The sequence below is a fragment of the Dunckerocampus dactyliophorus genome, chromosome 4 (genome assembly GCF_027744805.1).
Source record: "Dunckerocampus dactyliophorus isolate RoL2022-P2 chromosome 4, RoL_Ddac_1.1, whole genome shotgun sequence".
Taxonomy (NCBI): Eukaryota; Metazoa; Chordata; class Actinopteri; order Syngnathiformes; family Syngnathidae; genus Dunckerocampus; species Dunckerocampus dactyliophorus.
The window spans coordinates 4434503-4462061 of NC_072822.1; the positions used below are offsets into that span (position 1 = coordinate 4434503).

Consider the following 27559-nt stretch of genomic DNA (forward strand, 5'->3'; position numbering starts at 1 on the left):
TTCCCATAATATTATAACTTTTTCCCCAAACAAATTTTCCAAAAATGAGTTTATTTTGTTTTTGTTTCTCATATTACAACTTTTTAAAAATAAAGGGTTTTTTCCCCTCAAAATATTATTCTAGAGTTTCTTATTGTAAAATTGCAACGTTAGAATACAACTTTTTTCTTGTAATATTTTCACTTTATTCTCTTAAAACTACACCTTTTTTTCCCATTTCTGCTGGTTTTTTTTAAGGTTCACACAGTGGTGTGAAAAAGTGTTTGCCCCCTTCCTGATTTCTTATATTTTTCATGTTTGTCACACTTACAAATTTAAATATTACAGCGCTGTGGAGAACTTTTGGGCCACTCGTCTTTGCAGAATTGTTGTCATTCAGCCACATTGGAGGCTTTTCCAGCATGAAGCGCCTTTTTAAGGTCATGCCACAGCATCTCAATAGGATTCAGGTCAGGACTTGGACTAGGCCACTCCAAAGTCTTCATTTTGTTTTTCTTCAGCCATCCAGAGGTGGACTTGCTGGTGTGTTTTGGATCATTGTCCTGCTGCAGAACCCAAGTTGGCCCAGATGGCCGGACATTCTCCTTCAGGATTTTTTGGTAGACAGCAGAATTCATGATTATCACAGCAAGTCTTCCAGGTCCTGAAGCAGCCCCAGACCATCACACTACCACCACCATAGTTGTATGTTACTTCATTTGACTGATGGAAGTAACAGACAAATAATGCAGTCACAATGGGTGAATAACGTGCCCCAACACAGATTATAACACAAGAGGAAACAGGATAAAAAAATAAAGTTTCTCAACTAAATTAGAACACAAATTGCTGGTGCCATACAGGCGCCTACCTCTCACATGGAGATCTCGGGACAAAGGGACGTACAAAGGCATGGCCCAAACTTATAATGAAAGGTGTCGCACTAATTAGAACAGTCGGGGTACACAGTAACAGATGTTATTAACGTTCCACATTAATAACATGACAATTAAAACACATCAGATATTACTTGAACTTGGACATATGTTTTGTGTAATTATATAACATATTTACAGTGACTTAATTGACCCTGTGACATATACATGTAACCCGCCCTGATGCGCACTGCCCGCACCGGGGCTTGAACACAACACCTTGGTAATGGGAGGCGAGGGCGTTGACCACGCGACTAAAAGCCCGGACTGTCGGCTGCGTGTTCAGCGCAGCTCTTGAGGCAGAGGGAGTGAGGTTTACCAACGTACACTCGCGCAGCCTCACAGGCTGGCATCCGTTACACTCACCCCCTCAAACTTCACTCCCCTCCGGGTCACGGCGCCAATGTAACCCGCCGTGTTTCGCACTGCCCGCACCGGGGCTTGAATACAGGACCTTCGTAATGGGAGGCGAGGGCGCTGACCACGCGGCTAATCTTCAAAACAGCTCTCAGTATGATGCTGTGCAGTTATATATCGCCACAATCAAAAACATATTGATAAGTGTACACCTAAAGTGAAAAATATGCAAAATAAATAAATATTGCAGTTGTAGCTCCTTAAGTAACACACAAATAACAGAAAACTCGCTATTATGTTGCATTTGAGCTTATTTAATTGGGTTGCCCTCGCTGCCTTGTTGAAAGAAGTATTTTTGATAAATGACCACTGGGTGCCGCTGGTGTCCTCGCCAAGAGAAAATACTACACTACAACATGGCAACGTCAACACTGGCACCTCCAGACACTCACCGACTGACTCATTAGCAGCACAGAGGACACATTCATTCAGTCAGACGAACGAGTGGTTTAAAAAAATGACAGTGTCTTCATTAAGTGGAGCAAAGCGAAAGGTCACACGGTCTTGGAGGTGTGCTCACTCGTGAACGTGTCACACACCCCTGGAGAGTGAACATAGGACTCACTCAGCTGTCAGGCTCTCACACATTGGGCATTTTTTAAAACTGCAACCAAAAAATACCTCTGCATTAGTGGCATAGCGAGATTAAAACGTGACGAGATTTCTCATTCAGAAAAAATGAATTCATTAATCACACGATAAATGAAAATAAACTTGATAATTTTACCTGCCTCCATATATTGCCATGTTCCTTGTGTGTCTGTTTTCCATGTCTCTCCAAACAGGCTGGAAGAGAGTTCACTGTGCATTGGTACACGCTTCATAGCACAACGGCCGACAAAGTGAGACCTCTTGTCAGTCATACAGTCGCTTTGTCACGCAGCAAAAGAGTGGAGCATCGTGAGGAGCAATGGAAAATTAATAACGAGCAAGGTGAGCCCATCAACAGGAATGAGAACTGCTGCTCTTTAATACAGTCGAAAATCCAGCATTTCAAGAAATGCTGCAAACCTTCGACAGACAGTGCAAGTTGCCTGTGAGAAGATGCATGTCACAAAAGCCAATTGCGCAACTTTACAGAGTGAAAGATGACATATTAGGAAAATATTGCATTATAATGATATATTATTATCCGAGCTGTCAAATGATTCAAAATTTTAATCAAATTAATCACAGTTTTCAAATTAATTAATCATAACTATGCCACTATGTTTGTAATATGCCAATTTTTGCTGTAATTTATGAGCAGAAAATGACAGGTCTCAATTATATACATTGGTATGTAATAACAGCTCCGAATGAATTGAACGTTTAAATCAAGCTAAAAGATATGACACACGTCTGAAAATGTATTTGCCAACATTAGTCTCTTTAATAGTAGCACAACATTTCAATGAAGAGTTGCGTTCATAGACACCACGTAACTTAAGTGGAATTCACACATTTTGAGTGTATTTGTAGCATTTCCAACCAAACTTGTAAAAAAAAAACAAAAAACAAAAGCAAATAGTACTTCTGCAGGAATAGTTACATTAGTGAGAGATAAGAATATCCACTTCCTGATTTGCTTTGTCTTTCTGTTTATTTAGGCCCCACATACGTACATAATGAAGACGTGGTGATTTTCGGAGTGTCAGTGAACTTAACTCGGTCGTATAGTGATAATAGTGAAGACGAGGCTTCACATGAAGCTCATGCGTTAATGATGCAAGAAATGTTTAACGTAATTCATTTAATAAATTAGTTACTGTCGTGTTTTGCACCCTGCTTGGTTTGCTGCCCCCTGCTGTCTCGTTTCAGATTCCCCACCGGAGATTCAAACCCTCGGTCTCCTGACTTTGAGGCAGACATGCTAACCACTCGTCCACCGTTCTGCCTATAATGTCTGTCTAATTAAAAAATCCTGCTAATTTGGACTTCCTGTTCTCTGTTCTCTCCACCTCATCCTAGGACACAAAATCTGACTGATAGAGCTGTCCGACTTCCTGTTTCTGCCGCCTCTCCCTGTCCTTTCCCTGCTGTGTTGATACAGCGGAGCCCTCCGTCCCAAGTTGTCCAGGAAAGCAAAGGAAACAAATTCTGCCTAGCAACAAGTGTGACAACCCAAACTGAGCATGACGGAGGTAAGCCATTATTTAAGGCACACTATGGATAAATGGATGTCATTGTGACTGATTTCCTGTTACCGCAGACTTTCCCCATCTTTTCAGTGCAGTGTGGGGCAGCAGAGCCTTCTGCCCAAAGTTCTCCAGCTTTGTAAGCATCACTGAGGTACGCCTTTTTTTTCCCTACAAATTCTGCCTAGCAACAAGCGAGATGGCCTCTCAATACTGTTATTGGACTGAGCCTTCCTTGTGTGGTTTGTTTTTTATGATTTTTTTCATCTAAAAAAAGCACATAAGCACACACTGAAGAACAGAACACATGTAAACACTTGTAAGGTTCGATGGAACATAAAAGTTGAAGCACTGCCTATTCTGCTTCCCAAATAGCTAATTGTGTCTACGGGTGTACAGAATGTTGCCTAGGATGTGCTCATTGTGCATTTGGCAGCTTTTAAAAAGGCTTTTAGGCTAAATGGGGAGGAAGGCGCAGTAGTTCATGATGAGAGATAAATGGGAATCATGCTCCGCTGCTCTGATCCCAGCATGGATCCGTGTGTGTCCAGGCCTGACCATCCGCTTTGCCTGCACAGAATGTAAACACCATTGCACGTGTCCTTTACTGTGTGTGTCTGGTGTGTGCGGGCGCGCGTGCGCCTGCTCTCAGCAGGGGTTAAAACACACAGGATGGAGGGCACATGCAGCCAAACACACTCTCGGCTTGGTCGTCAAACGTCAGTTCTGAGAAACTAATAATGTAACGTGAGGGGGAGGCAGGTCGCTTTGTTTCTCAGAATAACACAAAAAAACAAGCCACACAAGTTGCATTTGTGTTCATTTCATGCATACAAATACACACACAGAAAACTTTTTTTTTAATGTAAGATAGATAGATAAATAGATCAAATATTTGTCATTATTTAAAAATAAAAATCTGTATCTATACACTGGCAATTAAAAGAATCTAACAATTTGTATATATATATATATATATATATATACACACCCAACACACACTTATTGCATTTGTATTGTATCCCACCCCCCACCACACACTTCTGTCGAATCTGTAATAGGCAAAAGAGAATATTTAAAAAATGTAAATATAAAAAATGACTTTAATTATCTGTGCTTAAAAACATCTACAGTAAATATATCAAATATATAAATATTTGTCCACACGCTGGAAATTATGCATATGCAGGCTGTCCAGTGCTATTTTAGCCAATCAGAAGCCCCGAAGCATACTGACTACTTTAGGATGCACTCACACTGCTCTACAGCATGTGAGCTTTGACCCGTATATGTGTCATCACTTTATTATGCAAGACTGGACTAGCGCAACTTTCCTGACTTTGTGGACTACAGTATATCCCCACTTTTCGCAGGGGTCACAGTCCATGACCGCCCACGAATGGTGTAAGTCCGCGAGCAATTCAGATGCGCATAAAAATGTATATTTGTGACGCATGTCCCACTCCCCATCTCCGCCAAAGCCCCCTGCTAGCTTGCCGTTGACATTCGGCTACGAATTAAAGACATAAACATGGTGGGATTTTTTTTGAACAGTGGTAAATGTATGCTGTATACTTTACCTGTATTAGCACATCTTTATATTAGATTACTGACTCAGCCTGCGAGCTACGTTTAAAATGACCAAGTCCCAAAGATTGACCTCCTACTAAAAATATAGAAAAACATTTTTACTATAAAAAAGTAGGTTTTTATGTAGGTTATACATGTACAGTATATCGGGGTTCACACGCTTTTTCAGCATGCAAGTTACGAGTCAAAATGATCTACCTCTTTCTATAAAACATGTAACATATATCAAATCTAACCAGTAAACTTTGAAATACTATTGTAAATATTAATGATTAGTACTGTATTAAACATGTTCAAAGTTTACAGGTGATTAAAAGTAGTTGATATCATAATAATATTCAATAAGGCAATAAAGATGATTACGTGTAATTCCTCAACAGTTGTGTACATAACCTGAGTACTGGAAGTCAATCAGTCAAAATAGCTACTTAACATTTGTAAGATGTACTACATCCAGTTAGCATTTGCTATCAAACATTACCGATGCACAAGAATGACCAAATATTCTGCAAAAGACAATGCAAGGCAACATATTTAAAAGGTTTCAGCAATGGGCACATTTTCCATTTCATCGTGAAATAATAAGACACGGACGTGTAGAAAACACTGATTCCTGTAGTGGAGCTCATGACGTGAAGCAAAGCCATCAAACAATACAGGTTTTTGTCTACATCACTAGCCGCTACAAATGAACAGATAACTTTTGTTATAAATATAGGCACATACCTCGGAGTTTATCCGTAATCAGAACAATAAAGAAGAAAGTCGCATCTCCGTGTGTAGCTTGAAACGCCGCAGGGAGGGGATTGATGTCATATGACAAAGTGAGGTGTATGCGATCGACCCAAACTATCTTGGCGATCTACCGGTAGCTCGCGATCGACGTAATGGGCACACCTGGTGAATGAGATGTGTTTTCTGTGGAAAAAAAGGGCCTATTTTCAGAGAAAAAGGTGTTGTTTTTTTTAACCATCCATCCATCTATTTTCTATGCCGCTTATCCCAATTAGGGTTGCGTGGGTATGCTTGCGCCTATCCCGGCTGACTTCGGGTGAGAGGCGGGGTACACCCTGGACTGGTCTCCAGCCAATGACAGGGCACGTAGAGACAAACAACCATTCCCACTCACATTCATACCTATGGACAATTTAGAGTCTCCAGTTAAGCTAACATGCATGTTTTTGGAATGTGGGAGGAAACCGGAGTACCCGGAGAGAAACCCACACACGCACCGGAAGAACATGCAAACTCCACACAGAGATGCCCAACGGAGATTTGAACCCAGGTCTTCCCGATCTCCAGACTGTGTGACTGTGTGCTAACCACTCAGCCACCGCAAAAATGCGGGTAACTACTGTATTTTGTGTTGCTGTGCTTAGTTTAATTGTGTAGTTATCAACTGCAACTTAGGACACGGTGTTATGCTGTCCCAACACAGCAGAGAAAGGACAGGGAGAGTTGGCAGGGACAGGAAATCAGACAGACCCCGAGAACATTATCTATCTTGTGCCCCAAAAAGGGAAAAATGGCTTACCTTATTTATGTTGACTGCTGTTTTCTTGGTAACTTGGGGCAGAAGCTGTACTGCCCCAAGGACAAGGAGACTTGGCAGAAACAGTCACATCAACATCATCGATCTATCTTGTGCCCCCCCAAAAATGGCTTACCTCGGTCATGTTTACAGTGGGGGATAATGCATCACGCAACATAGAAAGGACAGGGAGAGTTGGCAGGAACGGGAAGTCAGTCAAACACACCAGACATTGATGTCCCTTGGCACCAAAGAGGAACTTACCATGCTGTTTTCTGGGGACCTTGGGGAAGAAAGTTCTGCTGCCCCAAACACAGCAGAAAAAGGACAGGGAGAATCGGCAGGAACAGGAAGTCCGCCTGGCTCAGATTCATCCGTCAATCTAGTCAGATTTTTTTTTTCCCCATTCTAGTTTGTTTCCTTGGCAACTTTGGCCAGTCGCAATTTCCACCTCCTTAATGGATTGTTGATGGCTGCCAGTTTTCTTACTGTTTTTCCTTCTTAAAGGCTAAAATAGCTAAATCTCCATGGTGACAGAAGAAGCAGAGAGCAGTTGGAGGGCCCTTGAAGGTGCATTAGGACCGTGTACAATGACAGGATGCATTAGCTAAACCGTCCAACAGGTGTGTTTAGGGCAAATGTGTTGAGTTAGAGATCGAACTTGGTGCGTCGTACGCTGACAGATGCACTCACCACGGCAATATGTGGCAACCTTTGACCACACGGACTACAATATTCATGTTTCACAATACAAACAAGCCAAAAGCTATTTTAAGACCAGTTGAAAAATGGGCAAAATTTTGCACTGTTAATGAGGTTCTAAGTAGAGCTTAAAAATGCAAAAAGAAGAAATGGAGACAGAAAAAAATTAGAGGAAGCAATCTATTGCAAACAACCACTAAAGGCATCAAATGTTTAAGACCATAGCTAAAAAAAAAAAAAAAAAAAAAACCTGAAACCCCTCTAAAATAGGAATAAAAAAGGACTCAGTAATGAGTAGCTGCATCATTTTTGTTAATCACCTCAAAAATTGTTTTGGGCATGCTTGATGTCAGTGTTTCCAGTGCGAATGTTGCATCCACTGCCTTGAATTGATGTCTAGTTTTGCAAACTTCCCTCGCCATCCATCCCCAAATGTTGTCAATTGGATTTAGATCAGGGGAACACGCAGGATGGTCCAAAAGAGTGAGCTTATTCCTCTGGAAGAAGTCCTTTGTAAGGGAGTGCAGCGTTGTTGTGTTGAAAAAGCCAGTCGTTACCACACAGACGAGGGCCTTCAGTCATGAGGGACGCCCCCTGCAACATCTCCACATAGCCAGTTACCGTTTGACGCCCCTGCACAACCTGAAGCTCCATTGTTCCACTGAAGGATCATGATGGCGCCCCCTCCACTGTGCCGTGTGTGGAAACATCTCAGGTGGGATCTCCTTGTCATGCCAGTAACGTTGGAAGCCATCAGGACCGTCTCATCAGAGAATAAAACTTTCTTCCACCTTTTCGGTGTCGTATGGTTGGTGCTGTCGTGCAAATTCCAAAATGGCAATTTTTTGAAGACGATTTTTGTTCTTAAAAGTCTTCTCTCGCAGATGCCGCCTGATGGTTACTGGACTGCACTCGGCACCAGGAACAACCTCCACTGGCAATGGCGCGCTGCGAGAGGCCTTGCTTATGCAGCTCAACAACCTGCCCGTGCTCAAAGAGAGGTGTTTTTTGTCCTTTGCCAAATTACTTACTCAATGTTTTTGTCTCACTCCCATTTCTTGTTTCTTGTTGCATTTTGAAGCTCTACTGAGAACCTCCTTAAAATGGAAATTCTTGCAACTCGTCTTAAAACTTTGATCAGGAGTCTATTTGTATTTGGCAGTTGTTATGAATTTTAGGTCAAGACTGAAAAAAGTAATAAAGTCTAAATACTTACAATTTTACAAGAATTAAAGTCAGTATTAGGAGCAAAATCAAATCAAAACAGTATAAGAATAACGCTTTTTCAGTGTCAGTGATTATTAGAGAAAGAATGCAGTTTAGTTTGATCTCATTTTCTGATGGTGGTTATAGCTAGCTAGCCAAACAAGTACTTTGTAGTCCAGATCTGTGGTACAAGCCCTGTAAAATCAATATATCGTATGTCAGTGACAAAAAAAACCCCGTAAAAAATCTCGAAGAGCCGACTTGTAGTCTACATCCGTAGAGGTTATTTTCTATACATGCTTCCAAGCACTGCTAATAAGAACAGCCCATGAGATGAAAAAAGGACACTTGAGGTTGAAGTGCAAATGACGATGATGGTTGGATGATATTTGTTCCAATATCAGTCCCTGGAGCAATCAGATGGTGTCAGTCAACAAGATGGAGATGTGCACTGACGTGAAGAAAGAGTCAACTTGGACGTGCGTGATGTTAACATGCTTTCACGTTCCTCCAGCGGTCTTGGAGCGGACATACAGTACATGGTGTGATGTAGGATGTGACAGCAAATCCCCCTTTAATTCCTCCTCCTTCATGCCAATGGCTTCCTGCTGCTGACCTTTCATTTCATATCCGGGCTCATCAACTCAGGGCATTAACTCGCGCTAGCGAACACGCACTCGAGCACACACAAACAGGGGCGCCCATAAATGAAGACGTTATAAAACGCTCCAAAATGTGACCAGATAAAAGATCAACTGCTGTCATCTCCTCTATGAATAAAACATGACGGAAAATCACAGGAAAACAACAATTCAGGAGGATTATAGACCCATTATTGTTTGGAAAGGCTTTGTGACTGCTGTCAAATAGAGGATCTTTGGTTAGCGTTATTGAAGTAGATCTTGAAAAACAGCAGAAAGTGCCGTAGGTTCTTAAAAACAGCAGAGCCCTCCGGTCATATACGGCGGTGTGAAAAAGTGCCCTATTTTTTTGCACGTTTGTCACACTTAAATGTTTGAGATCATCAAACAAATTTAAATTTTAGGCGATGACAACACAACTGGACACAAAATGCACTTTTTAAATGAAACTTTAAAAGGGAGAAAAACAAAACAAACCTCCATGGCCCTGTATGAACAAGTGATTGACCCCCTGTTAAAACACAGGTGAGATTAACTGAGATCAATCAGTGTGGAAAAGGTTATAAAGCCATTTCAAAAGCTTTGGGACTCCAGCCAACCACAATGAGAGCCATTATCCACAAATGGCGAAAACGTGGAACAGTAGTGAGCCTTCCCAGGAGTGGCCGGCCAACCAAAATGACCCCAAGAGCGCAGTGACGACTCATCCAAGAGGTCACAAAAGACCCCACAACAACATCCACAGAACTGCAGGCCTCACTTGCCTCAGTTAAGGTCAGTGTTCATGACTCCACCATAAGACAGACACTGGGCAAAAACGGCCTGCATGGCAGAGTTCCAAGACCAAAACCACTGCTGAACAAAAAGAACATTAAGGCTCGTCTTAATTTTGCCAGAAAACATCTTGATGATCCCCGAGACCTTTGAGACAGAAGTTGAACTTTTCCGAAGGTGTGTGTCCCATTACATCTGGCATAAAAGTAATGCCGCATTTCAGAAAAAGAACGTCACACCAACAGTAAAATATGGCGGTGGTAGTGTGATGGTCTGGGACTGTTTTGCTGCTTCATGTGGCATGACCTTGACCAACAGCTTGTTGTACATCATTATAGCGATCAAATGCTATTTATATATTATGCAGCGTGTAAAACAACAGCATCAAGTTAAAAGCACAAAATGAATACAGAGCCACCGTCCATCAGCACAAGTCTGGAGTTTGTTTTCCAGAGACAAGATGATAAGGTCACTGTTGTATGTGTGTGATAGCAGGCTAGCATGTGCTAGCATGAATTCAATCCACTGCAAATCCTTGCAGTGCAACAAAATATAATCCAACCTGAACTGTAAATAAAATAAAATCATAATTTATTCTGTACCATTTTGCAATGCAACTCGGTGAGTGACAGGCGACAAAAACACCACAGTGACGAACACTGTCCAGTCAATGATGACATCCTGTTGGTACTTATTTACTTCCACAGCCAATCAATTCATTAGCAACGCGTTACGTAGTACATGTTGGCTTAGCGTATAGCGGGAACATTGGCTGTGGACAGGACAAATATGCTCATTAGCACTAAATAACGTCATCAAATCTTACCTTTATGCATTCCCACATAGTATCAGCACTGGGGACCAAATATAAGATGAAAGAAAAACGTGAAAAATACAGTATAGTAGTCTATCAATGAACAACTTCATGCTCTGTCTCCTTTCTGCTCCGTTCTCCTTGCGGCGTGAGGTGTTCAGGCGCACTTGTAATTGTGAGTGTTTGGCGCCGTTTGTTTTTCATTTTTATTCACGTACCCCTTATTACAATTGGTGTACCCCTGGGGGTACACGTAGCCCACTTTGGGAACCTCGTGTTTTGCAGTAGACCCTTAAAAATAGAATAGCACTCTTTTATAGCAAAATCGAAAGTTTTTTTAGGGCAGCGTGTCGGCCATCTTTGTGGAATGCGTTGTCGAAGGAACGGCCATTGGTTTTGGAGTGCACTTTAATCAACTTCAACCAACCAACCAAAGCAGGCCAAAAATGTGCGGGGATCCTCTGCATGTGCTACTAAATTCTGATGGGATGGCGCCAGGCGCCTCGGAACATGACGTGATTTTGAATTTTTTTTTTTGTCCGTCTTCTTCTGAAGTCTTTTCAGCCGCTGCATTAATGATAATAATAAGTAAGGGAGGAAAACAAGACTTGATGATGTTGGAGAGGTGTAAAGGGTGCAAAGAAAAGCTCCGTGCACAGCTTGTCAAATTACCTTCCTAATGACCCGCTTGTCTGCCAGTCTTGTCTGTGTGGAGGAAAAAAAAAAAAAAAGACAAGTGGGGGAGCAAAGCCATTCTTTCCCTTGACACAAAAATCACTCATTGGTCTCTTTCTATGCTCTCCCTCGCGCTCGTCTCTTTCAAGGCCTGTTTGGCTGCTGCATGGAGCTTGTATTGAAACGGTAGTAATGACTTAGCAGTATACGAGTGCACTGCGTAGCATTGTGGGCTTGTCAATCACCTGTCTGCATTCTTTCAAAAGTTGCCCCGTGGAGACATAATGGGCTTTTCCATTAAGCCTCCTTCATGATTATTCACCTGAGCCATCGCTGAAAGGTCAGACGGGATGAATTGTTTCTACTTAATTGCGGAAATGACATCCGGAGAAATCCTTTTTTTTTTTCTATAAGTGATTATTAGGCCACACTGACACGGAAAGAAGCGTACAACAATGTAGTAAGTTGAAGCCTGATAGCACGACAGTCATTGCTTGTGAAGACCAAGACAAGCTCCCCAGGAGCCTCGGTGAGCGTACGCCCTGGTTAGCGTGCAAAATGTACGCAGTTTAAGACGAATATATTGCTTACGCCTACACTTTTTCGTTTGTCGTGCAATATTGGGCGTTGTCGTGTTATTAATACGCTGCGTGATTCCAACTGCTTGTAATGTCTTTTTATTTTATTCCCACGAAATTGAGTTTTCCTCGTATTTACCACTTTTTCTCCTAGCGATATAACTTCATTTTTGTCATTTAATCAAATCTAAAAATTACGGCTTTTTATACGCTACACTCCTGATCTAAATTTTTAAGGAAAACTGCGCTTTTTATTCATTCACAATCCGTATGTGAAACATGAACACATATGTCTTTCCCTTTTCTGTGCGTTCTAATGAGAGAAAAGGAGTTAGTATGAGCCAGCTAACTATGCACGTCACGCGAGGTACCTCAAGCCCCACAGTGTTGCATTTACGTAACTGACCTGCATGTTAACCGAGCTACAGCGATGTTGTTATCGTAGCAGCTAACACGAAAAGCTAAATTTATCTGACAGAGTAACACGAGATCAATGCGCCTAGGATCATCAAAATACGGCAACATACTGAAAGTATCACACGTTATCATCAATGTACTTGTTAATGCATGATCACAGCGTGCATATAAAACCATAAAACCTTGTTAGAGGCTTTTCAGAGGGCTTCGTAGTCGAAGTAGGTACCTAGCATGACTTGCAATGTTAGCTAAGTCACACTAACTCGTTTTCTCTTGTTGGAACGCCCAGAAAATGGAAAGAAATATGGGATGGATTGTGGATGACGGGCACAATTCCAAAAAAGTTCAGTTTTCCTTGAAGACCAGTTGAAAAATGTCAAGAATTGACATTTTGCACTGTTGGATCTTAAGGAGGTTCTAAGTAAAGCTTCAAAATGCATCAATGTGAGTGAGACAAAAACATGTTCTGATGCAAACAAGCATCAACGTGAGAATATCATCAGCTGTTGATCAGCTGACCAGACGTTTAAGATCACAGCCTTTAAAAGTCGTCATCTCTCAGGTTTCACATGTTTCACGATGGCCGTGGTCTCTTGATGGCAAAGGCAAAAAAGCTTTCTCGGTTTGAACGCCGTCGGACTGTCGCGCTGCATGAGCACGGCTTCTCGCGGCGCGCCACTGCTGCTGAGGTCGGACGCGGTGAGACAGTCCCGAGGGTACGAAAAAGTCACCGTTTGTTTTTATTCATGATTAGAATGACAGCTTTTTTCCTTAGATTACACCTTGCTTCTTGTGATAATTCATTTTTACTCTCATGAAATAACATTGAAAGAATCCTCATGGGAATATGTCTTTTATTCCCACAATCCTCCAACATTCTTTGTTTAAAATGAGTTTCTCAGAAACCGTCTTCCGACTTTAGCGTGGAAATCAGGAGTGGAAAGTTTTCAGATGAAGAGCACGCTCCGTGAAGAGGCAAAAAGGCTCCCGTGTCCGTTCCTCTTTTCAAGCCCCTCCATCCAGATGAGCCGAAACAAAGCAAAAGTTTAATATAGTTTAAGTTCAATTTCCTTGTACTTTTTCTTCCTTTAATGACTCACATCCTCAAGCCCGGGGCACATTTTCATGTCGGCCCTAAAAGAGAGCTAGAATCATCAGAAAGGATTTTTCATTACAAAACGTAATAGGGCAGAGAAAATTGCAGCTGCGCAGGCTTCTTTTTTTTTTTAAAGATTTTTTTGGGGATTGTTCATGTGCTTTTTACCTTGATGATGGAAGGCGTACAGTGCATGTAGCTGTACAGGGCCATTAGACAAATTAGCGCAGTGCTCTCTCCCATATGGGCACCGGCCCTCCCATCTCTGGTTTCTTGCACTCGGCTGCTATTTGCAATCGGGGGAAAGAAAGATTCATTCCAACTAAAAGGGGAATGAACGCGGATTTTTATCTCCAACTACATCTGCGGCTCCCGAGACACAAGTGGAGGACTAACATAATCACGTTAGTAATATGGCAAATGGAAAGCTATTAGGGCGGAAAAGCGCTTTCTCGTGCCGCTCCTCGAGTATGCGGTCTGTGTTTTGTCACCGCGTGTACATTGTGGAGGGAAGGTTGACTATTTCCTACTGTAGCTGTCATATATTCTAAGCCACGGGTGTCCAAACTTTGGTCTATCGAGCGGCTCTGACATGAACTCTAATTGCATCCTGTCAAATGAATTGCAGTGGAAGTCATTATTGATGCGCTGTTTGCAAAACACGCACACAGTGTCTGCCACACAGTTAACACTGACCGAGCACGGGAACTTTGGAAATCGAGTTACCTTTCATGTCCGCTGCATCGCACGCGTTAATTTGCATGGGAAGCACTTTGAACGCCTTGTTTTGCTCTGAACGCACACGTGCTGCAAAGCTAGAAGCTAGGCTATACGGTCGTTATGGGGCCTAATGTATCGCTGGGGTGTCACGAGACACCCAGCTCCCGAGACGAGACGATGCTCGAGATCGGGTCCGCGAGACAAGATGAGGTTTTAACATTAATATATTTAACCGAGTCACAAAACAATGCAGGTCCGTTTTGAAATGTTTATTACTAATAATAATAACAAATAATATATCATAATACTGCAATTTTTTTTAATACGTCATCTTTCGCTCTGTAAATTTGCGGAATTGGCGTTTGTGACATGTATTTTCTCACAGGCAATCGGTACTGTCTGACAAACGTTTGCAGCATTTCTTGAAATGCTGGCTGTAGTTGAGCAATGCCAGCTCACTGTTTTCCTCTTATCTTCTTGTCTTTGTCTATTTACGTCAGCGCTGTCCTTTCATATCCCATCCATCCATCCATTTTCTAGGCCGCTTCTCCTCATTAGGGTCGCGGGGGTATGCTGGAGCCTATCCCAGCTGACTTTGGGCGGGAGGCGGGGTACACCCTGGACTGGTCCCCAGCCAATCTTTGATATTTATAATTAAAAATGCTTAAAGACAAATCATTGCGTTTTTATTATTAGCATCAACATTTTAGCTTTTTCTAGTTACGTTATGCCTTTTTGCTCTATTTTCCCACTTTTGCTGGGGTTTTGTTTATTTTATTTCTGCAGTGAGCCACGTTCCACAAATGGCCCTTGCGTCACACTTGTTGTGTCCTCTGTAGACCATTGTCAATCAATCTCCTCCACGCCGCCCCGCCGTGTCCCCCGTGTCATCTCTAGCTTGCTTGTTTGCTAGCTTGTAAATGAATCTTAGGCTCGAAGGAGGAGTACTGCAAGTACTACGTAAACGCTACAGTACAGTGGAACGGCGCCAGGACGAAAGGGCACGGTCACGGGAGTGAAATACGTGCGAGTGACTTCATCATTTCTTGTGTCCAACCTGTAGGTTGATCATTAAAAGTCAAACGAAGGTTTGAACTTTTTTGAGAGTGTTTAAACAAGAGAGAAATGTGAGAAAATGTTATTGTCTGTCTGAGAAACGTGTATAAAGTGTATGGTGAGGGGTTTTACAGCCTTAAAACATGCATACTGTATATAACATGTAACTGTCAAAAAATGAAGTTGGCTACTTTGCGGATTTCACTTACTGTGGGCAATTTTGGGAACCTATCCCCTGCGATAAACGAGGGAACACTGTACCATTATGACTTTATTCCCCTCATATTTTGACTTTACTATTATCACTTTTTATAACTATAAACATAACTTTTTTTGTTTCTCATATTACATCTTTTTTTTTTTAATCATCTTTTCTGTAATATATAATCTCTATGCTCCTAAATGACATTTTTTCCCCACATAAAATTGCAGCTTTTTATCTCGTTGGAAAACTTTTTTTCTGTTAATATTTTGACTTTATTCGTGTAAAATTTCTACCGTTTTTCTCCATTTCCGCTGTTGCTTTTTTCCAACCATAATTTTACAAGTATTTCAACTTTCTTCTTGTAATATTATGACTTCATCCCAACTTATTCTCCATCCTAATTTCCCAAAAATTACAACTTAATTCTTTGTTTTGCTTGTTTCTCAAATTATGTCTTAAAAAAATTGTTTTTTCTTTAATATGTCCGCTTTATCCGACTAAAATGACTCATATTACTTTATTCCTGTGAAATTACGACTGTTTTCCATTAGATTAAAACTTGTTTTTCTTAATATTTTGACTTTATTCTTGTCAAATTACTGCTGACTGCAACACAAAGAAAACAGCCGCGGGCCGCAGTTCGGACACCCCTGGTATAAAGCATACATGTCCGCTGGGCGAGACGGCAGTCCCCTCTCCACGTGTCGTTGGTAGTCACTGCCTCCCTGTGAGGTCGCCTGAGCCCCCGCCACCGTGGTCCCATTCAGACCCATTAGCACATAACAGGCTATCAACATGCATAGTCGGGTCTGGAAATTAGATGCTCAAACTGATTAGTCCCTAATGAAGAAAGACCAGCGAGGCGAATGGAAGTGCACACAGTGGCGTGCGGCAGCAAGCACACGGCCATGAACCGCATGAATACGTATACCAATGTAAACATACCGTATATACTGTCTTTCACCCCCTGTTCATGTACAAACATATGAATAGTCCAGAAAAAACTATATTAAATAAAGGTTAGAAATTGATCGCAAGAATTTCATCCCGGAGGAAAAAACGACTAATTGGCAGGAACAGAGGTCAGGTGTTTGTTGGAGTTGGTCACCAGGGTTGCACATGTCTCAGGAGGTAGATTTTGGTCCGCTCTTCTTTAGACACCCTCCAAACTCCCCAAGCTCGCTTGGCAGCTCAAACTTTCAGCTCCCGCTACAGATTTTCTCTGTGACTGAGGTCCAGAGACTGACTAGGCCACTCCGGATCTTATGTGCGGTTTCTTGAGCCACCCCTTTATGTTTTGGGCCGCTGTCATGCCGAAAGTCCCATCCTCAGTGGTCTGGCTGAGCCATCTAAGATTCTGCAAGACATGGCCTCCCTTAATGCGGTCAAGTCTTCCTGTGCCCTTAGCAGACAAACAGCCCCGCAGCAATGTTTGCTTTCTACTGCATCTTATTAGAAGGGGCATCCTTACCTAATCAAATGTCCAGTCGGTGTAATGTGCCACGCAAAAGCAAGAAAATGGTGACGATCAGTTTATTTTTCATTTCATCAGCAGTCAATCCTCATAAACATCACATACGGTATCTCGTGTCGTGGAATTAACACATTGTGGTGACCCACAATATTGTTTTAGACATTTCTCTTGGAGATGAATAAAGTACCGACCGACCGTACTTCAGTTTCCGGGTCATGAGGTTGTTGTAGCCACTTAGCTATTGCTACAGAATTGTTGGTGGTTGTCGGGTGGAGAGTAAATTGATTGGTGTCACCTACCTCGGTCGGTACTATCTGTGGCACATCCACGCCCGTGGTTTCAATACATCAAGCCCAGTTCCGACTGCGAGGAATAACACAACTATTTCCACGTATTGGTGCCGCTGGATGCGGCGAAGTATGGGAGCCCATAGACCTATATATACAAAGCAGTTTTTTATGATTGGTTTTCATTATAGGGAAAAACCCAATACCAATATCAGCCAATATCAGTGGGCTGATATTATTGGACATCCCTAGTAATACAGACTACAGATGGTAAAGCTATAATCTGCACTATAGCAAATACTGTATATTAGTACACCAATAACTTGCACTATAGTTAATACACACACACACACTGAACGAACATTTTCCTGATAGAGATTTCTGCCTCTGAATGTCCACTTTTTAAATTTTGAGTGTTTCCTAAGAGGCTGCATTTAATGAAACCTTGAAACAAACTGTTTCAAGGTGGTTTGCTATTCATCTAATCCGGAGAACTCGACAGACTCGCTGAGATGGAAAGATTTATTTGATATTAAAAAAAAAGAAAGAAAAGGTAAAGAAACAAGACTTAAAAAACAACTGCATGCTCTTGATATTAACGAAGCGCAAACAGTGCCGCATGACGTCGTCAGGACCAGTAATGAACAGAAAGAATCGAAAATCATGGCCGCTTCCTCATTTTCCTTTCCTCTTATTTCCCCTCCCGGGGCGACTTTATTGAAGACCCGTGCTGCCCTTGCATATTCAATTATTTTCCAGTGGGACCTAATGGAGGTAATGAATGAATGCAAAGCCGGCAATTCATTACAGCAATCTGAGTATAAACGCCATTCCTTTTTCTCCACTCCAAAGCCGTTATAGTTTTAAATACTCTTTACAATTATAATTTTCGGTCCTGCTTTAGTTGAAATTCACATTTTTTTTTCCATATCCGATGGAGGGCATGGCATGCAGGAGATAGCTGTGTGAATGCATGAATGAATGACAGCATGTTATATTCACATATAGCAGATGGGATGCATTGCGGCATGGATTTCAAGTTCACACGTTGTCTCCTCCAGATTGGAAGCAGAAGGGCGGCTTGATCATCCCCCCCCCAAAAAAAGTCTCATTAAAAGACATCTTAGGCTTGTGCTGATGTAAAATGCCACATTTGGCTTTTCTCATTTTCACATCCAGCAGTGTGTTCGCTCTCATTACTGCCCTCCCTCTCCAGCTCTCATTTCCTCCCGTCTCTCACCCTCTCCTCCAGCCCCCGGTGGACCCTCTCACTGACAGGCTCGGCCCGGGTCACCACCGCTCTCCTGCCGCCCTCGGCGACCACCTCGATGGTCATGAGGCAGCACATGTCCACCAGCTCCTGTTGACATCGCCTCATTCCGGCGTCCAGCTCGCCCCTGCGGGCCGGGTCTCGCCTCATGGCCCCTTTCTCTGACACCGAGAAACCCAGCAGGCCCGTCAGGACCTGGTCGGAGAGCTCCACGTCCAGGTAGCCGCTTCCGTCTGACACGGTGGCGCAGATTCGCCAGAGGCCGTTGTTGGCACTCAGTTTGCCCAAGAGGGTGACAATGAAGGCTTTGATGAGGACCTTTGTGGAGGTAGGGGGTTGCGGTGTGGAGAAGATGTCCTCCAGCAGGCACAGGTATGTAAATGGAGGCGAGGACAGAGTGATGGGGTCATTTTTTGGTGGCATTCTATTACGCTCCGCAGTGCTGGAGGCGTGACTTTCTCCCTGGACCGCACGATGGGAGCCCTCACATTTCCTAATAGAGAACGCGTCGATTTCATTTCCACGTAATTGGCTGTGAGCACCTTCTAATTCCACTTCATGGGATTGAGCTTCGACGAGACAGCAGTCCAAATCGTCCTCCATGATGTCACCGACATCCTGTTCAAGAGAAAGGACGCATTCTCTGTTTTGGGAGGTCGCCGTGTCGTGGCCCCTCTCCACATCCGCGCCCCCCTGGAAGACCACACTGTCCAACTCCTCCAGGGTCAGCTCGTCAAAATCCTCGTCGGGAAAGTCTTCGTCGGCCGGGGTCACGTGGTCGGAAGCCCGGGGGTCGACGAGGTCGTAGTCCTCTTGCTCGTTACTAGGGCGACGGCTTTGGAATGAACTGAATGCACTCGTGTTGGGGCGGGAAGAGGCTTCACTTCTACAAGACAACGTCATACATTCAACTACGTCTGTCCATTCATCGTGCACAAATTAGAGAAGTGCTAGAAACAACCTTTTAGCTTCATACACCGCACACTACACTGCAACCACAATAATAAAGCACTGGCGGTTATCATCCAGTTCCGTACACACAGCACATGCAGGACATAAAATACAGTCCCAAAACACTTAAATTAAAGAAGAATTTTATGAAACGGGAATAAAAAAAGAGAACAAGAAAACACTACACTGCTTAGTTGTTACTGTCGCTTTCATAGGAGCAGATCATTTAACATGTTCAAGGATACTGTAGCGATTGCATGGACAGTGTTGAAGAGTATTGGGATTTCCGAACGGCCACGAACGTGACAGGCCGAGTCCTGACTCTATGTGCGTGTGGGTGCGTGTGAGTTTGCTGATGTTGTTTTGTCGTGGTTGCGGCCAACAGCGGCCTGCTTTGTTTTTGCAATAAAAGCGAATGTTGATCGACCGCTTCCTCATCATCCTTACAACGTCCAGGTAGATGTTACAATTAATTTCCGACAGTGGCACGCCGATAAATGGCATCATTTTTCTTCATTCTCTTAATATTTTGACTTTCTGCTCGTAAAATTACAGCATTTTTTCCCCATTACTGCGTTCTTGTAAATTCTATTCTTGTCATTGTGACTTCCTGTCATGTATTGACTTTATTCTCGTAACATTAGAACCTTTTCCGCAACCTAATTTTCCAAAAAGGACAACTTTATTCATTGTTGGTTGTTCCTCATAATGTTACCACTTTTAAAAAACAAAATACTTCCTAATCATGATATTTTCCCGAATAATTTCCTTTCATATGTCAACTCTGCAACTAAAATGACATTTCATTTTTACCATAATAAAATTTAATAAAAATTTAATAAAATTTATTCTCGTAAAATTATGACTTTTTTTTGTTAGATTACAACTTTTTTCTCTTAATATTTTGACTTTATTCTTTGCTGAATTTTTCCATTTTTGCTGTTTTTTTGTTGTTTTCTTGTTAATTTGTTTTTTAGAATGTGCCGCGGCCAATACAAAAAAAAACAAACACCCGGACCGCACTTTGAACACACCTGTCGTACAGCATCAGAAGTTACATTTATTTGAAGAAAAAAACTAAATAAAAATGAATAAATGTTAACGCGTTAAACTTCTGAGCACCAGATGCAGTCCTCAAGAGAGCCACAACTGGCTCCTGAGCCGCATGTTGCATCGTTAGTGTTGTGCATTGACAAACAGGAAATATTGTAAAGTGGTTTGGACATGAGAATGGATGGACAGCTGTGTGGAATCTATTGATTGTTGATTAATCCCGTCTTGAAACAATTGACGCAAAATACTACTTGGCTGCAACCAGCAGAGGCGCTGTTGTGATTGAACCTCAACTAGTTTGCAGTTGAAAGAAGAACATGATGGTAGATATACTGTATGTATGGGAAGTTGAACGACACATGGAAGCAGGAGGCCCGAAATATAAAAAATATAAAGAAATGACAGATAAGCGGAAGAGGGTGGATGGATGGATGGATGGATGGATGGATGGATGGATGAATGGATGGATGGTCGTCCCAATAGTCGATCATGGAATTCCTATATGCAAACATGTTATGTTTTCCACAAAGTTCCCAAAAAAAAGTTGCTGAGAAATGATTTAAAAGGCAAGAAAATGCAACATTAAAGAAAAAAAAAAACTATATGCAGTCACTGTCAAGTAAAGTTAACCAGAGCAATCACTAGCACAGACCTCCACCAAGGCCAAATAATGATGCCAGCTACAGTTGTTTAGTTTAGACTCTAAACTTTAGAGGATAGTACTAAACTGATTAGATTATGCCTCATAGGTTTAAATAGGTCTACGATTTTATGGCGATATTTTGCCATCAATAACAATACTGCGACAGTTGGTATATTGGGGGGCTGAGGTGTACAATCCATGCTTATATCTTGAAGAGGGGGAAACCTGATCTTCCTATACAATAAGCACATAACAATTTTAACACTGTACTGTGAGAAATTACGCAACGTCTCACAATGACGATATTTCATCCCAGCCGCATCTACCTAGTAACAACACACGAGTTGTCATGGAAATGAAACCTCCTTTGGTAGAAAGCGCCCGTCGCGGAGCAATGAATGGAGCTGAACCAACCCTCTAAAACGTAAAATGTCATGCCGATTATGATGTCAATGCAGGAGAGGGGGGCTGGGTGCGGGTGGGTTTAAACCGCAAAATGTCAAGACATCACACTGATAACCACCCACCTGGATGAGACACTCCTGACAGTGGAACTTCTGGAGGACTGACTGGAAAACTGGCTGAGTGTCCTGTAGCCGCTGTCGTGAGGCGGCCTAACCGGAAGCCTATTCACCATGTCCTCTGCCGCCTCCTCTTGGGCCTCCAGGCTGGCCAACAGCTCTTGGTCATCAAGTTCCAGGTCTCCCTGGTTTGTGGCATCAGCTGGAGTAGATTTCATCGTATCAATGACTTTGAAAGCGCTTGATAGACCTCAAACAGCAGACAGATTGTCACGGAGGTTCTCTACCTTGGTTTGACTGGTGAGCATCAGCCCCAACTTCCTCCTCTCGCTCCTGCTCTTCAGGAAGTCCCAGGGTCCGACACAGTACCCTCCCCTGTCAGAAAAGTACGGGTGTAATCAGATTTGTGTGTGTGTGTGTGTGTGTGTGTGTGTGTGTTTTTTTTTTTTAAATGATCGCAAATTACCACTTTTTTACAGGACTCTTGCAAAATTACACATTTATTTCCCTGTGCATTTTACACAGAACCCAGCAAAGGCAGGGTATTGCCTCTGATACGGCTCCAAACCTACCTCCAAGTGCAAAACACAACGACCAAAATTAGGTATTTTAAGGAATATCAAGACTCCTACGTCCCCCCTTTTTGTGTCCGAAAAGGGCAAGCATGTAAAAGGGGCTAGCAAAAATTAGAACTGCACTAATTGAGCACGAGCAATCATAAGACTCTTGATTTAAAAAGTGCTGACACTGTTTGACTCCAGTCCTGTAGGCGGCGATAATGCCCATTAAAAAGTGGTTGCCCATTGCCACACACTGGTGGATCTGGTGGGTCACTGCCCTACTTTTCCAGGGTTTCACTACATGTAATTGATTGTAGCGGTGCGTCACTACAAAATAAAAGCCGGCACACCTTAGAGGTTTTTTTTTTTTTTAAATTGGAAACAATTTTAAGTCATATATTGTATGATATATATGCTACATGGATACATAAATAGCTTATTATTTACGCACATATTGACCACAATTTTGTTTGAACACCACTTAAAATGTAGAAATATTTTACTGCGCTCTATTTTGATAAGCATTCACCGGAATCGCCTGACTGTCTTGCTGGCGCTCGCGCATGTGACCAGATACACGACACGTCTTGTGTCACTTTGTTTGTTATTATCGGGAGAATGAACAATAGCCTGTAAAATGCTAAGCCTACCTACGGCAGCGTGTGTGATCATTCACGTTTCAATCTCATTCCACTTTTGGCTGGCGGCATCTAGCTAGCTCGGAGCTACAAGCGGCTATTACGTTCATGGGATACATCAATCATCACCACGACTTATTTATTAGTGTCACTTGACAATCTTGCTCTCTTGTTATGTGTTTATTATGTTATGTCATTATAATACGTATGGCTTGTCTTCAAGACCTAGTCTTGTGTCGAAGTTGTGCAACAGAAACACGTAGTGTGTACAACTTTAACAGTGACGCTATCAAGGGGTCTCCCACAGGTAGCACGTAAGCTAGCATTAACTCACCAGCTGATGTTGAGTAGTTCACCAAAGAATATTTGCTTCACCTCTTAGTATTTTATACGTGGTCTATTCAAACATGCCAAATGAGCACACCGAGTGGAGATGTGCTTTGTAAATAAAACGCCATTTAAATGTTGGCAGTGCTCTCAGAAACTTTGCCATTAAATTAACAGTTTTGCAATGTTTGGGGTTCATATTCTGCTAGTTGTTGAAAAAAATTTAATAAACAAGTTAATAGATATATATGTCATAAAGAAATTGCTATTTGTGATTTTTTTTTTTTAAATTGCAGCGGCATGACAAAGCAGCACAGTCCACCCTCCCATGCAGCCCACGACCACAGCTTACAGGGACTGTAAGACTGAAAAGTATAAACAGAGAGGCCTCCATCGAGACCTTTATCTGGATCTGCACCAAGGCCCAGGGGCCAAGCAACCAACAAACTCACTGCAATACCAGTTAGCTTATGCAATTTTACTAGAATGGCATCCATGAATGAAAAGTATTTGATCTGAGACTACAGTGGTGTGAAAAAGTGTTTGCCCCCTTCCTGATTTTTTTTTATTTTTTATTTTTTTCTATGTTTCAGATCATATTCGTCAATGACAACACAACTGAACACAAAATGCAGTTTTTAAATAAAACTTTTTATTAAGGGAGAAAAAAAATCCAAAGCTACATGTCCCTGGGTGAAAAAGTGATTTCCCCCTAAACCTAATAAGTGGTTGGGCCCCCCTTAGCAGCAACAACAGCAATCAACATGAAATCTAATGGGAACTAACCGATTTATACGCTAACAAATGGTCATCAACCCAAGATGGTTTTAGCTTGAGGTCACCTACAGATGCCCGGAAATTCTCCTTCAGGATTTTTTGGTAGACAGCAGGATTCATGGTTCCATTTATCACAGCAAATCTTCCAGGTCCTGAAGCAGCAAAACAGCCCCAGACCATCACACTACCACCACCATATTTTACTGTTGGTATGTTGTTCTTTTTCTGAAATGCGGCATTACTTTTACGCCAGATATAACGACACACACATCTTCCAAAAGGTTCAACTTTTGTCTCGTCAGACCACAGAGTATTTTCCCAAAGGTCTTGGGCAGGGGTCACCAACGTCGTGCCCGCGGGCACCAGGTAGCCCCCCACGACCACATGAGGTGCCCGCAAGCCTGCTTTTCATTCAGGTTTCCAGTTAATAATGAAAGAACAGTAAAAAGAAATGCATTCTGAAATACAAAATGTGAGTTGTGGACACCAGCATTTTGTTAATGTTCTGGTAAAACAAGCATATTCGCTTTGTTTGGGTTTAAAATAAGCTCTGAAAATAAATGTTACAAAAATGAGTAGCTCTTGGCCATTTTCATTTTGTAAATGTAGCCCTCACAAGGAAAAACGTTGCTGACCCCTGGCCTTGGGGATCATCAAGATGTTTCTGGCAAAATTGAGACGAGCCTTAATGTTCTTTTTGCTCAGCAGTGGTTTTGGTCTTGGAACTCTGCCATGCAGGCCGTTTTTGCCCGGTGTCTTTCTTATGGTGGAGTCATGAACACTGACCTTAACTGAGGCAAGTGAGGCCTGCAGTTCTTTGGATGTTATTGTGGGGTCTTTTGTGACCTCTTAGATGAGTCATCGCTGCGCTCTTTGGGTCATTTTGGTTGACTGGCCACTCCTGGGGAAGGTTCATCACTGTTCCGTGTTTTCGCCATTTGTGGATAATGGAGTCCCAAAGCTTTAGAAATGGCTTTATAACCTTTTCCACACTGGTACATCTCAATCTCAGTTAAGTTATGTTTTAACAGGGCGGGGGGGCAATCACTTTTCCACACAGGGCCATGTAGGTTTGGATTTTTTTCTCCCTTAATAGTAAAAAGTTTCCTTTAAAAACTGCATTTTGCATTCAGTTGTGTTGTCATTGACTACAATTATAATTTGTTTGATGATCTGAAACATTGAAGTGTGACAAACATGCCAATAATAAAAAATCAGGAAGGGGGCAAACACTTTTTCACACCACTGTACATTTGCTAAAATCACTTCTGAAATCCTGCTAAATGGCTAACAAACCATACACCTTTAGGTAAAGTAAAGGTGCTGTCAATTTAAACCCACCTGGTTGTTCCTCTCAGACATCTCTTCCACTTCCCCGCCCAGGACCTTCACATTGGATGGCCCCAGCAAAAGCATCCCGAGTCTGCAAAACATCTGCCCTTGCAACTGCAGCTTCACACCGGGCCTGGTGGTTGGTAAAGTCCGTTAAGTTTCTTTTTCATGGCATGGAAGTGTATGTGTGAACCTTCACCTGAGAGCAGTGCTCAGTGCAGGGACAGGCTGATACTCCATGGCCTCCAAACTCTGGACTCCGTCAGTCACCTGGGATGCAGATCACGAGGTTCATCGGGGAGCACAGGTTATACAATATATGAGAAACATAATCCACTAACTAACCTGCAGTAAGAGCATGCGTGTGGGTCTGGCCTCCCACGGTCTCTGAGTGGTCTGTGTGACAGCAGATACGTCGTCATTGGAGCAGTCTGTGCCCTTCCATTTCTGCAGCTGACCATACGCAGGCTGACTGATATCCAGCAATGAGTCAACCTTCAACAGAGAAGGACACGTCACGTCACAACGCACTGCCCTTTTTGTCCCCACCCATGTCGTGTTAGCACCTCCCAATGATTAGTGCTCACTTTTCAAATAATACTCCAGAACAGGGTGTCCAAAGTGCAGCCCGGGGTACACGAAAGGGCCGTTGGCTAGAAAAGTTTGCGAGAGTACGTTCGTAAACTTCACTCCTGGATGCCTTAAGAGTTGCACTGGACACCGAATTGGCAGCTTGGGCTTTCAGCTTGGTGTCTAGCCCCCTTGACTCTCATTTTGCAGATCTTGGTTCGAGCCCAGGCAGAACGTGGGACCGGCTGGAGCAGGTGGGTTACAGTTGGAACAAAAAAAAGTATTGGGAAACAGCTGGAGTCTTACTGATTTGATTATGAGTCCTCTTACGTCACATAACTTCCCCCTATTTATGGCAAACTTTGTTGCTTTGGTTGACTTTTGAGGTATATTCTTTCTGCAAAATGATGGTCAAATTCCTAAGACAACCTTCGATGCGTTTGAATGTAGAGACTCCACTGTATGCTAAATTGCACTAATCCCTTCCTCAACGCCTTGGCTGCGCCTAGAAATTCTGTCCATAAAATTTATGAACAGAATCGGTGACACAGAACAGCCTTGGCGGAGGCCAGCGTTCACCGAAAACAGGCTTGACTCACTGCTGGCAATGCGAACCAGGCTCCTGCTCCGGTTGTACAAGGGTCAAATGGCACGTAGTAGCGCGCCTCCAATCCCGTACTCCCGGTGCATCCCCCACATGGTCGAATGCCTTTTCCAAGTCCACAAAGCACATGTAGACCAGTTGGGCAAACTCCCATGTACCCTCCAGTACGCTTGCAAGGGTACTGGGAAAAATGAATAATAAATCAATTAAATTATTACAATTCTTAAATTTTGCCATTCAGCTCCAAGTTACAGAACAGCAAGTTGTACACTACTTGTGTACTGGGAGACTTGAACAGGCGGACATGCGCATTGAACAGTTACAGTGCATTTAAAAATATGGTGGTGATAAATACAGTATGTGACAAATTAGTTTGTACCTGGACACAAAACACACCGCTGAGCTCAGTCTTCTGGGCTTGAGATAATCCTTCTGGGAGAACAGGGTAGTCTAAGTCTTTCAGGTCCGTCAAGAGCCACTGGTCAAGGACCTGAGGATTCCCAATTGTGACGCAAATTAGGGATATCTTTAGTTTTTACTGTTGGGCTGATTTAAACCAGTTGCCTCTTACCTGTTGGTTAATTTGCTGCTGCGACAGACGACCTGCTCCTCCGGCCTCCTCCTGTAGCCACTCCACGCATGCTTCCAGCCAGGCAAAAGGCACCTTCACATGCCAGGATGACTGCAGCCAAGCTTGTGTCACCTGGACCGCAGCCTGGGGAGCCATCTGTTTTCTTCTAATGTATCTTCACCCTCACCAACAGCACTGTAGAGCTTAGGTAATGGCTGGATTGTTTACTTTAGTTTATTTCATACGTAAGTGTCACGTAGACAGAAGTAGAAGTATCAGAACAGAAGACAAACATAAAATGTGCGGCAATATTAAGATACAGTAAATAAACGCCAGCACCACTTAGCTAAGGCTGCGTTGAAAATTAAACATAGACATTCGTATATAATGGTCACCTTTAGACAAAATGTTGAGAAGATCACATTTAACATACCTTGAGACCAGAAAAGACATAAAAACCGCCACTATATTTGCAGCTCGCACAACTTCCGGGAGAGGCGAGTGCTGTGCTGCCAAGCGACACCCATA

At 42.7% G+C, this 27559-nt stretch overlaps 1 protein-coding gene across 2 annotated transcripts; it reads right to left on the reverse strand.

Annotated features, from left to right (window-relative positions):
• Window positions 1–4499: 4499 nt before the first annotated feature.
• On the reverse strand, window positions 4500–27554 carry rmi1 (RMI1, RecQ mediated genome instability 1, homolog (S. cerevisiae)). Of its 2 annotated transcripts, none has more exons than XM_054774700.1 (9): window positions 27465–27554; window positions 27032–27234; window positions 26840–26950; window positions 25632–25781; window positions 25486–25556; window positions 25296–25419; window positions 21940–22027; window positions 21659–21854; window positions 4500–19370 (listed from the first exon to the last, which is right to left on the reverse strand). In XM_054774700.1, exons 2-9 carry the CDS (start codon window positions 27185–27187, stop codon window positions 18434–18436), a joined length of 1833 nt encoding a protein of 610 aa, XP_054630675.1. In that variant the 5' UTR covers window positions 27188–27234; window positions 27465–27554; the 3' UTR covers window positions 4500–18433. The 2 variants fall into 2 exon arrangements, with proteins under 2 accessions (XP_054630675.1, XP_054630676.1); XM_054774701.1 differs by having other exon boundaries at window positions 27032–27246; window positions 27465–27522.
• Window positions 27555–27559: the final 5 nt, after the last annotated feature.

Excerpts from the sequence above, each read along its gene's own strand:
- rmi1 (XM_054774700.1), bottom strand. The coding sequence starts at position 27,187 with ATGGCTCCCCAGGCTGCGGTCCAGGTGACACAAGCTTGGCTGCAGTCA. Across the intron at positions 25,557-25,631 it reads CACGCATGCTCTTACTGCAG|GTGACTGACGGAGTCCAGAG; the intron begins GTTAGTTAGTGG and ends TCTGCATCCCAG. Across the intron at positions 25,420-25,485 it reads GCACTGAGCACTGCTCTCAG|GCCCGGTGTGAAGCTGCAGT; the intron begins GTGAAGGTTCAC and ends ACCAACCACCAG.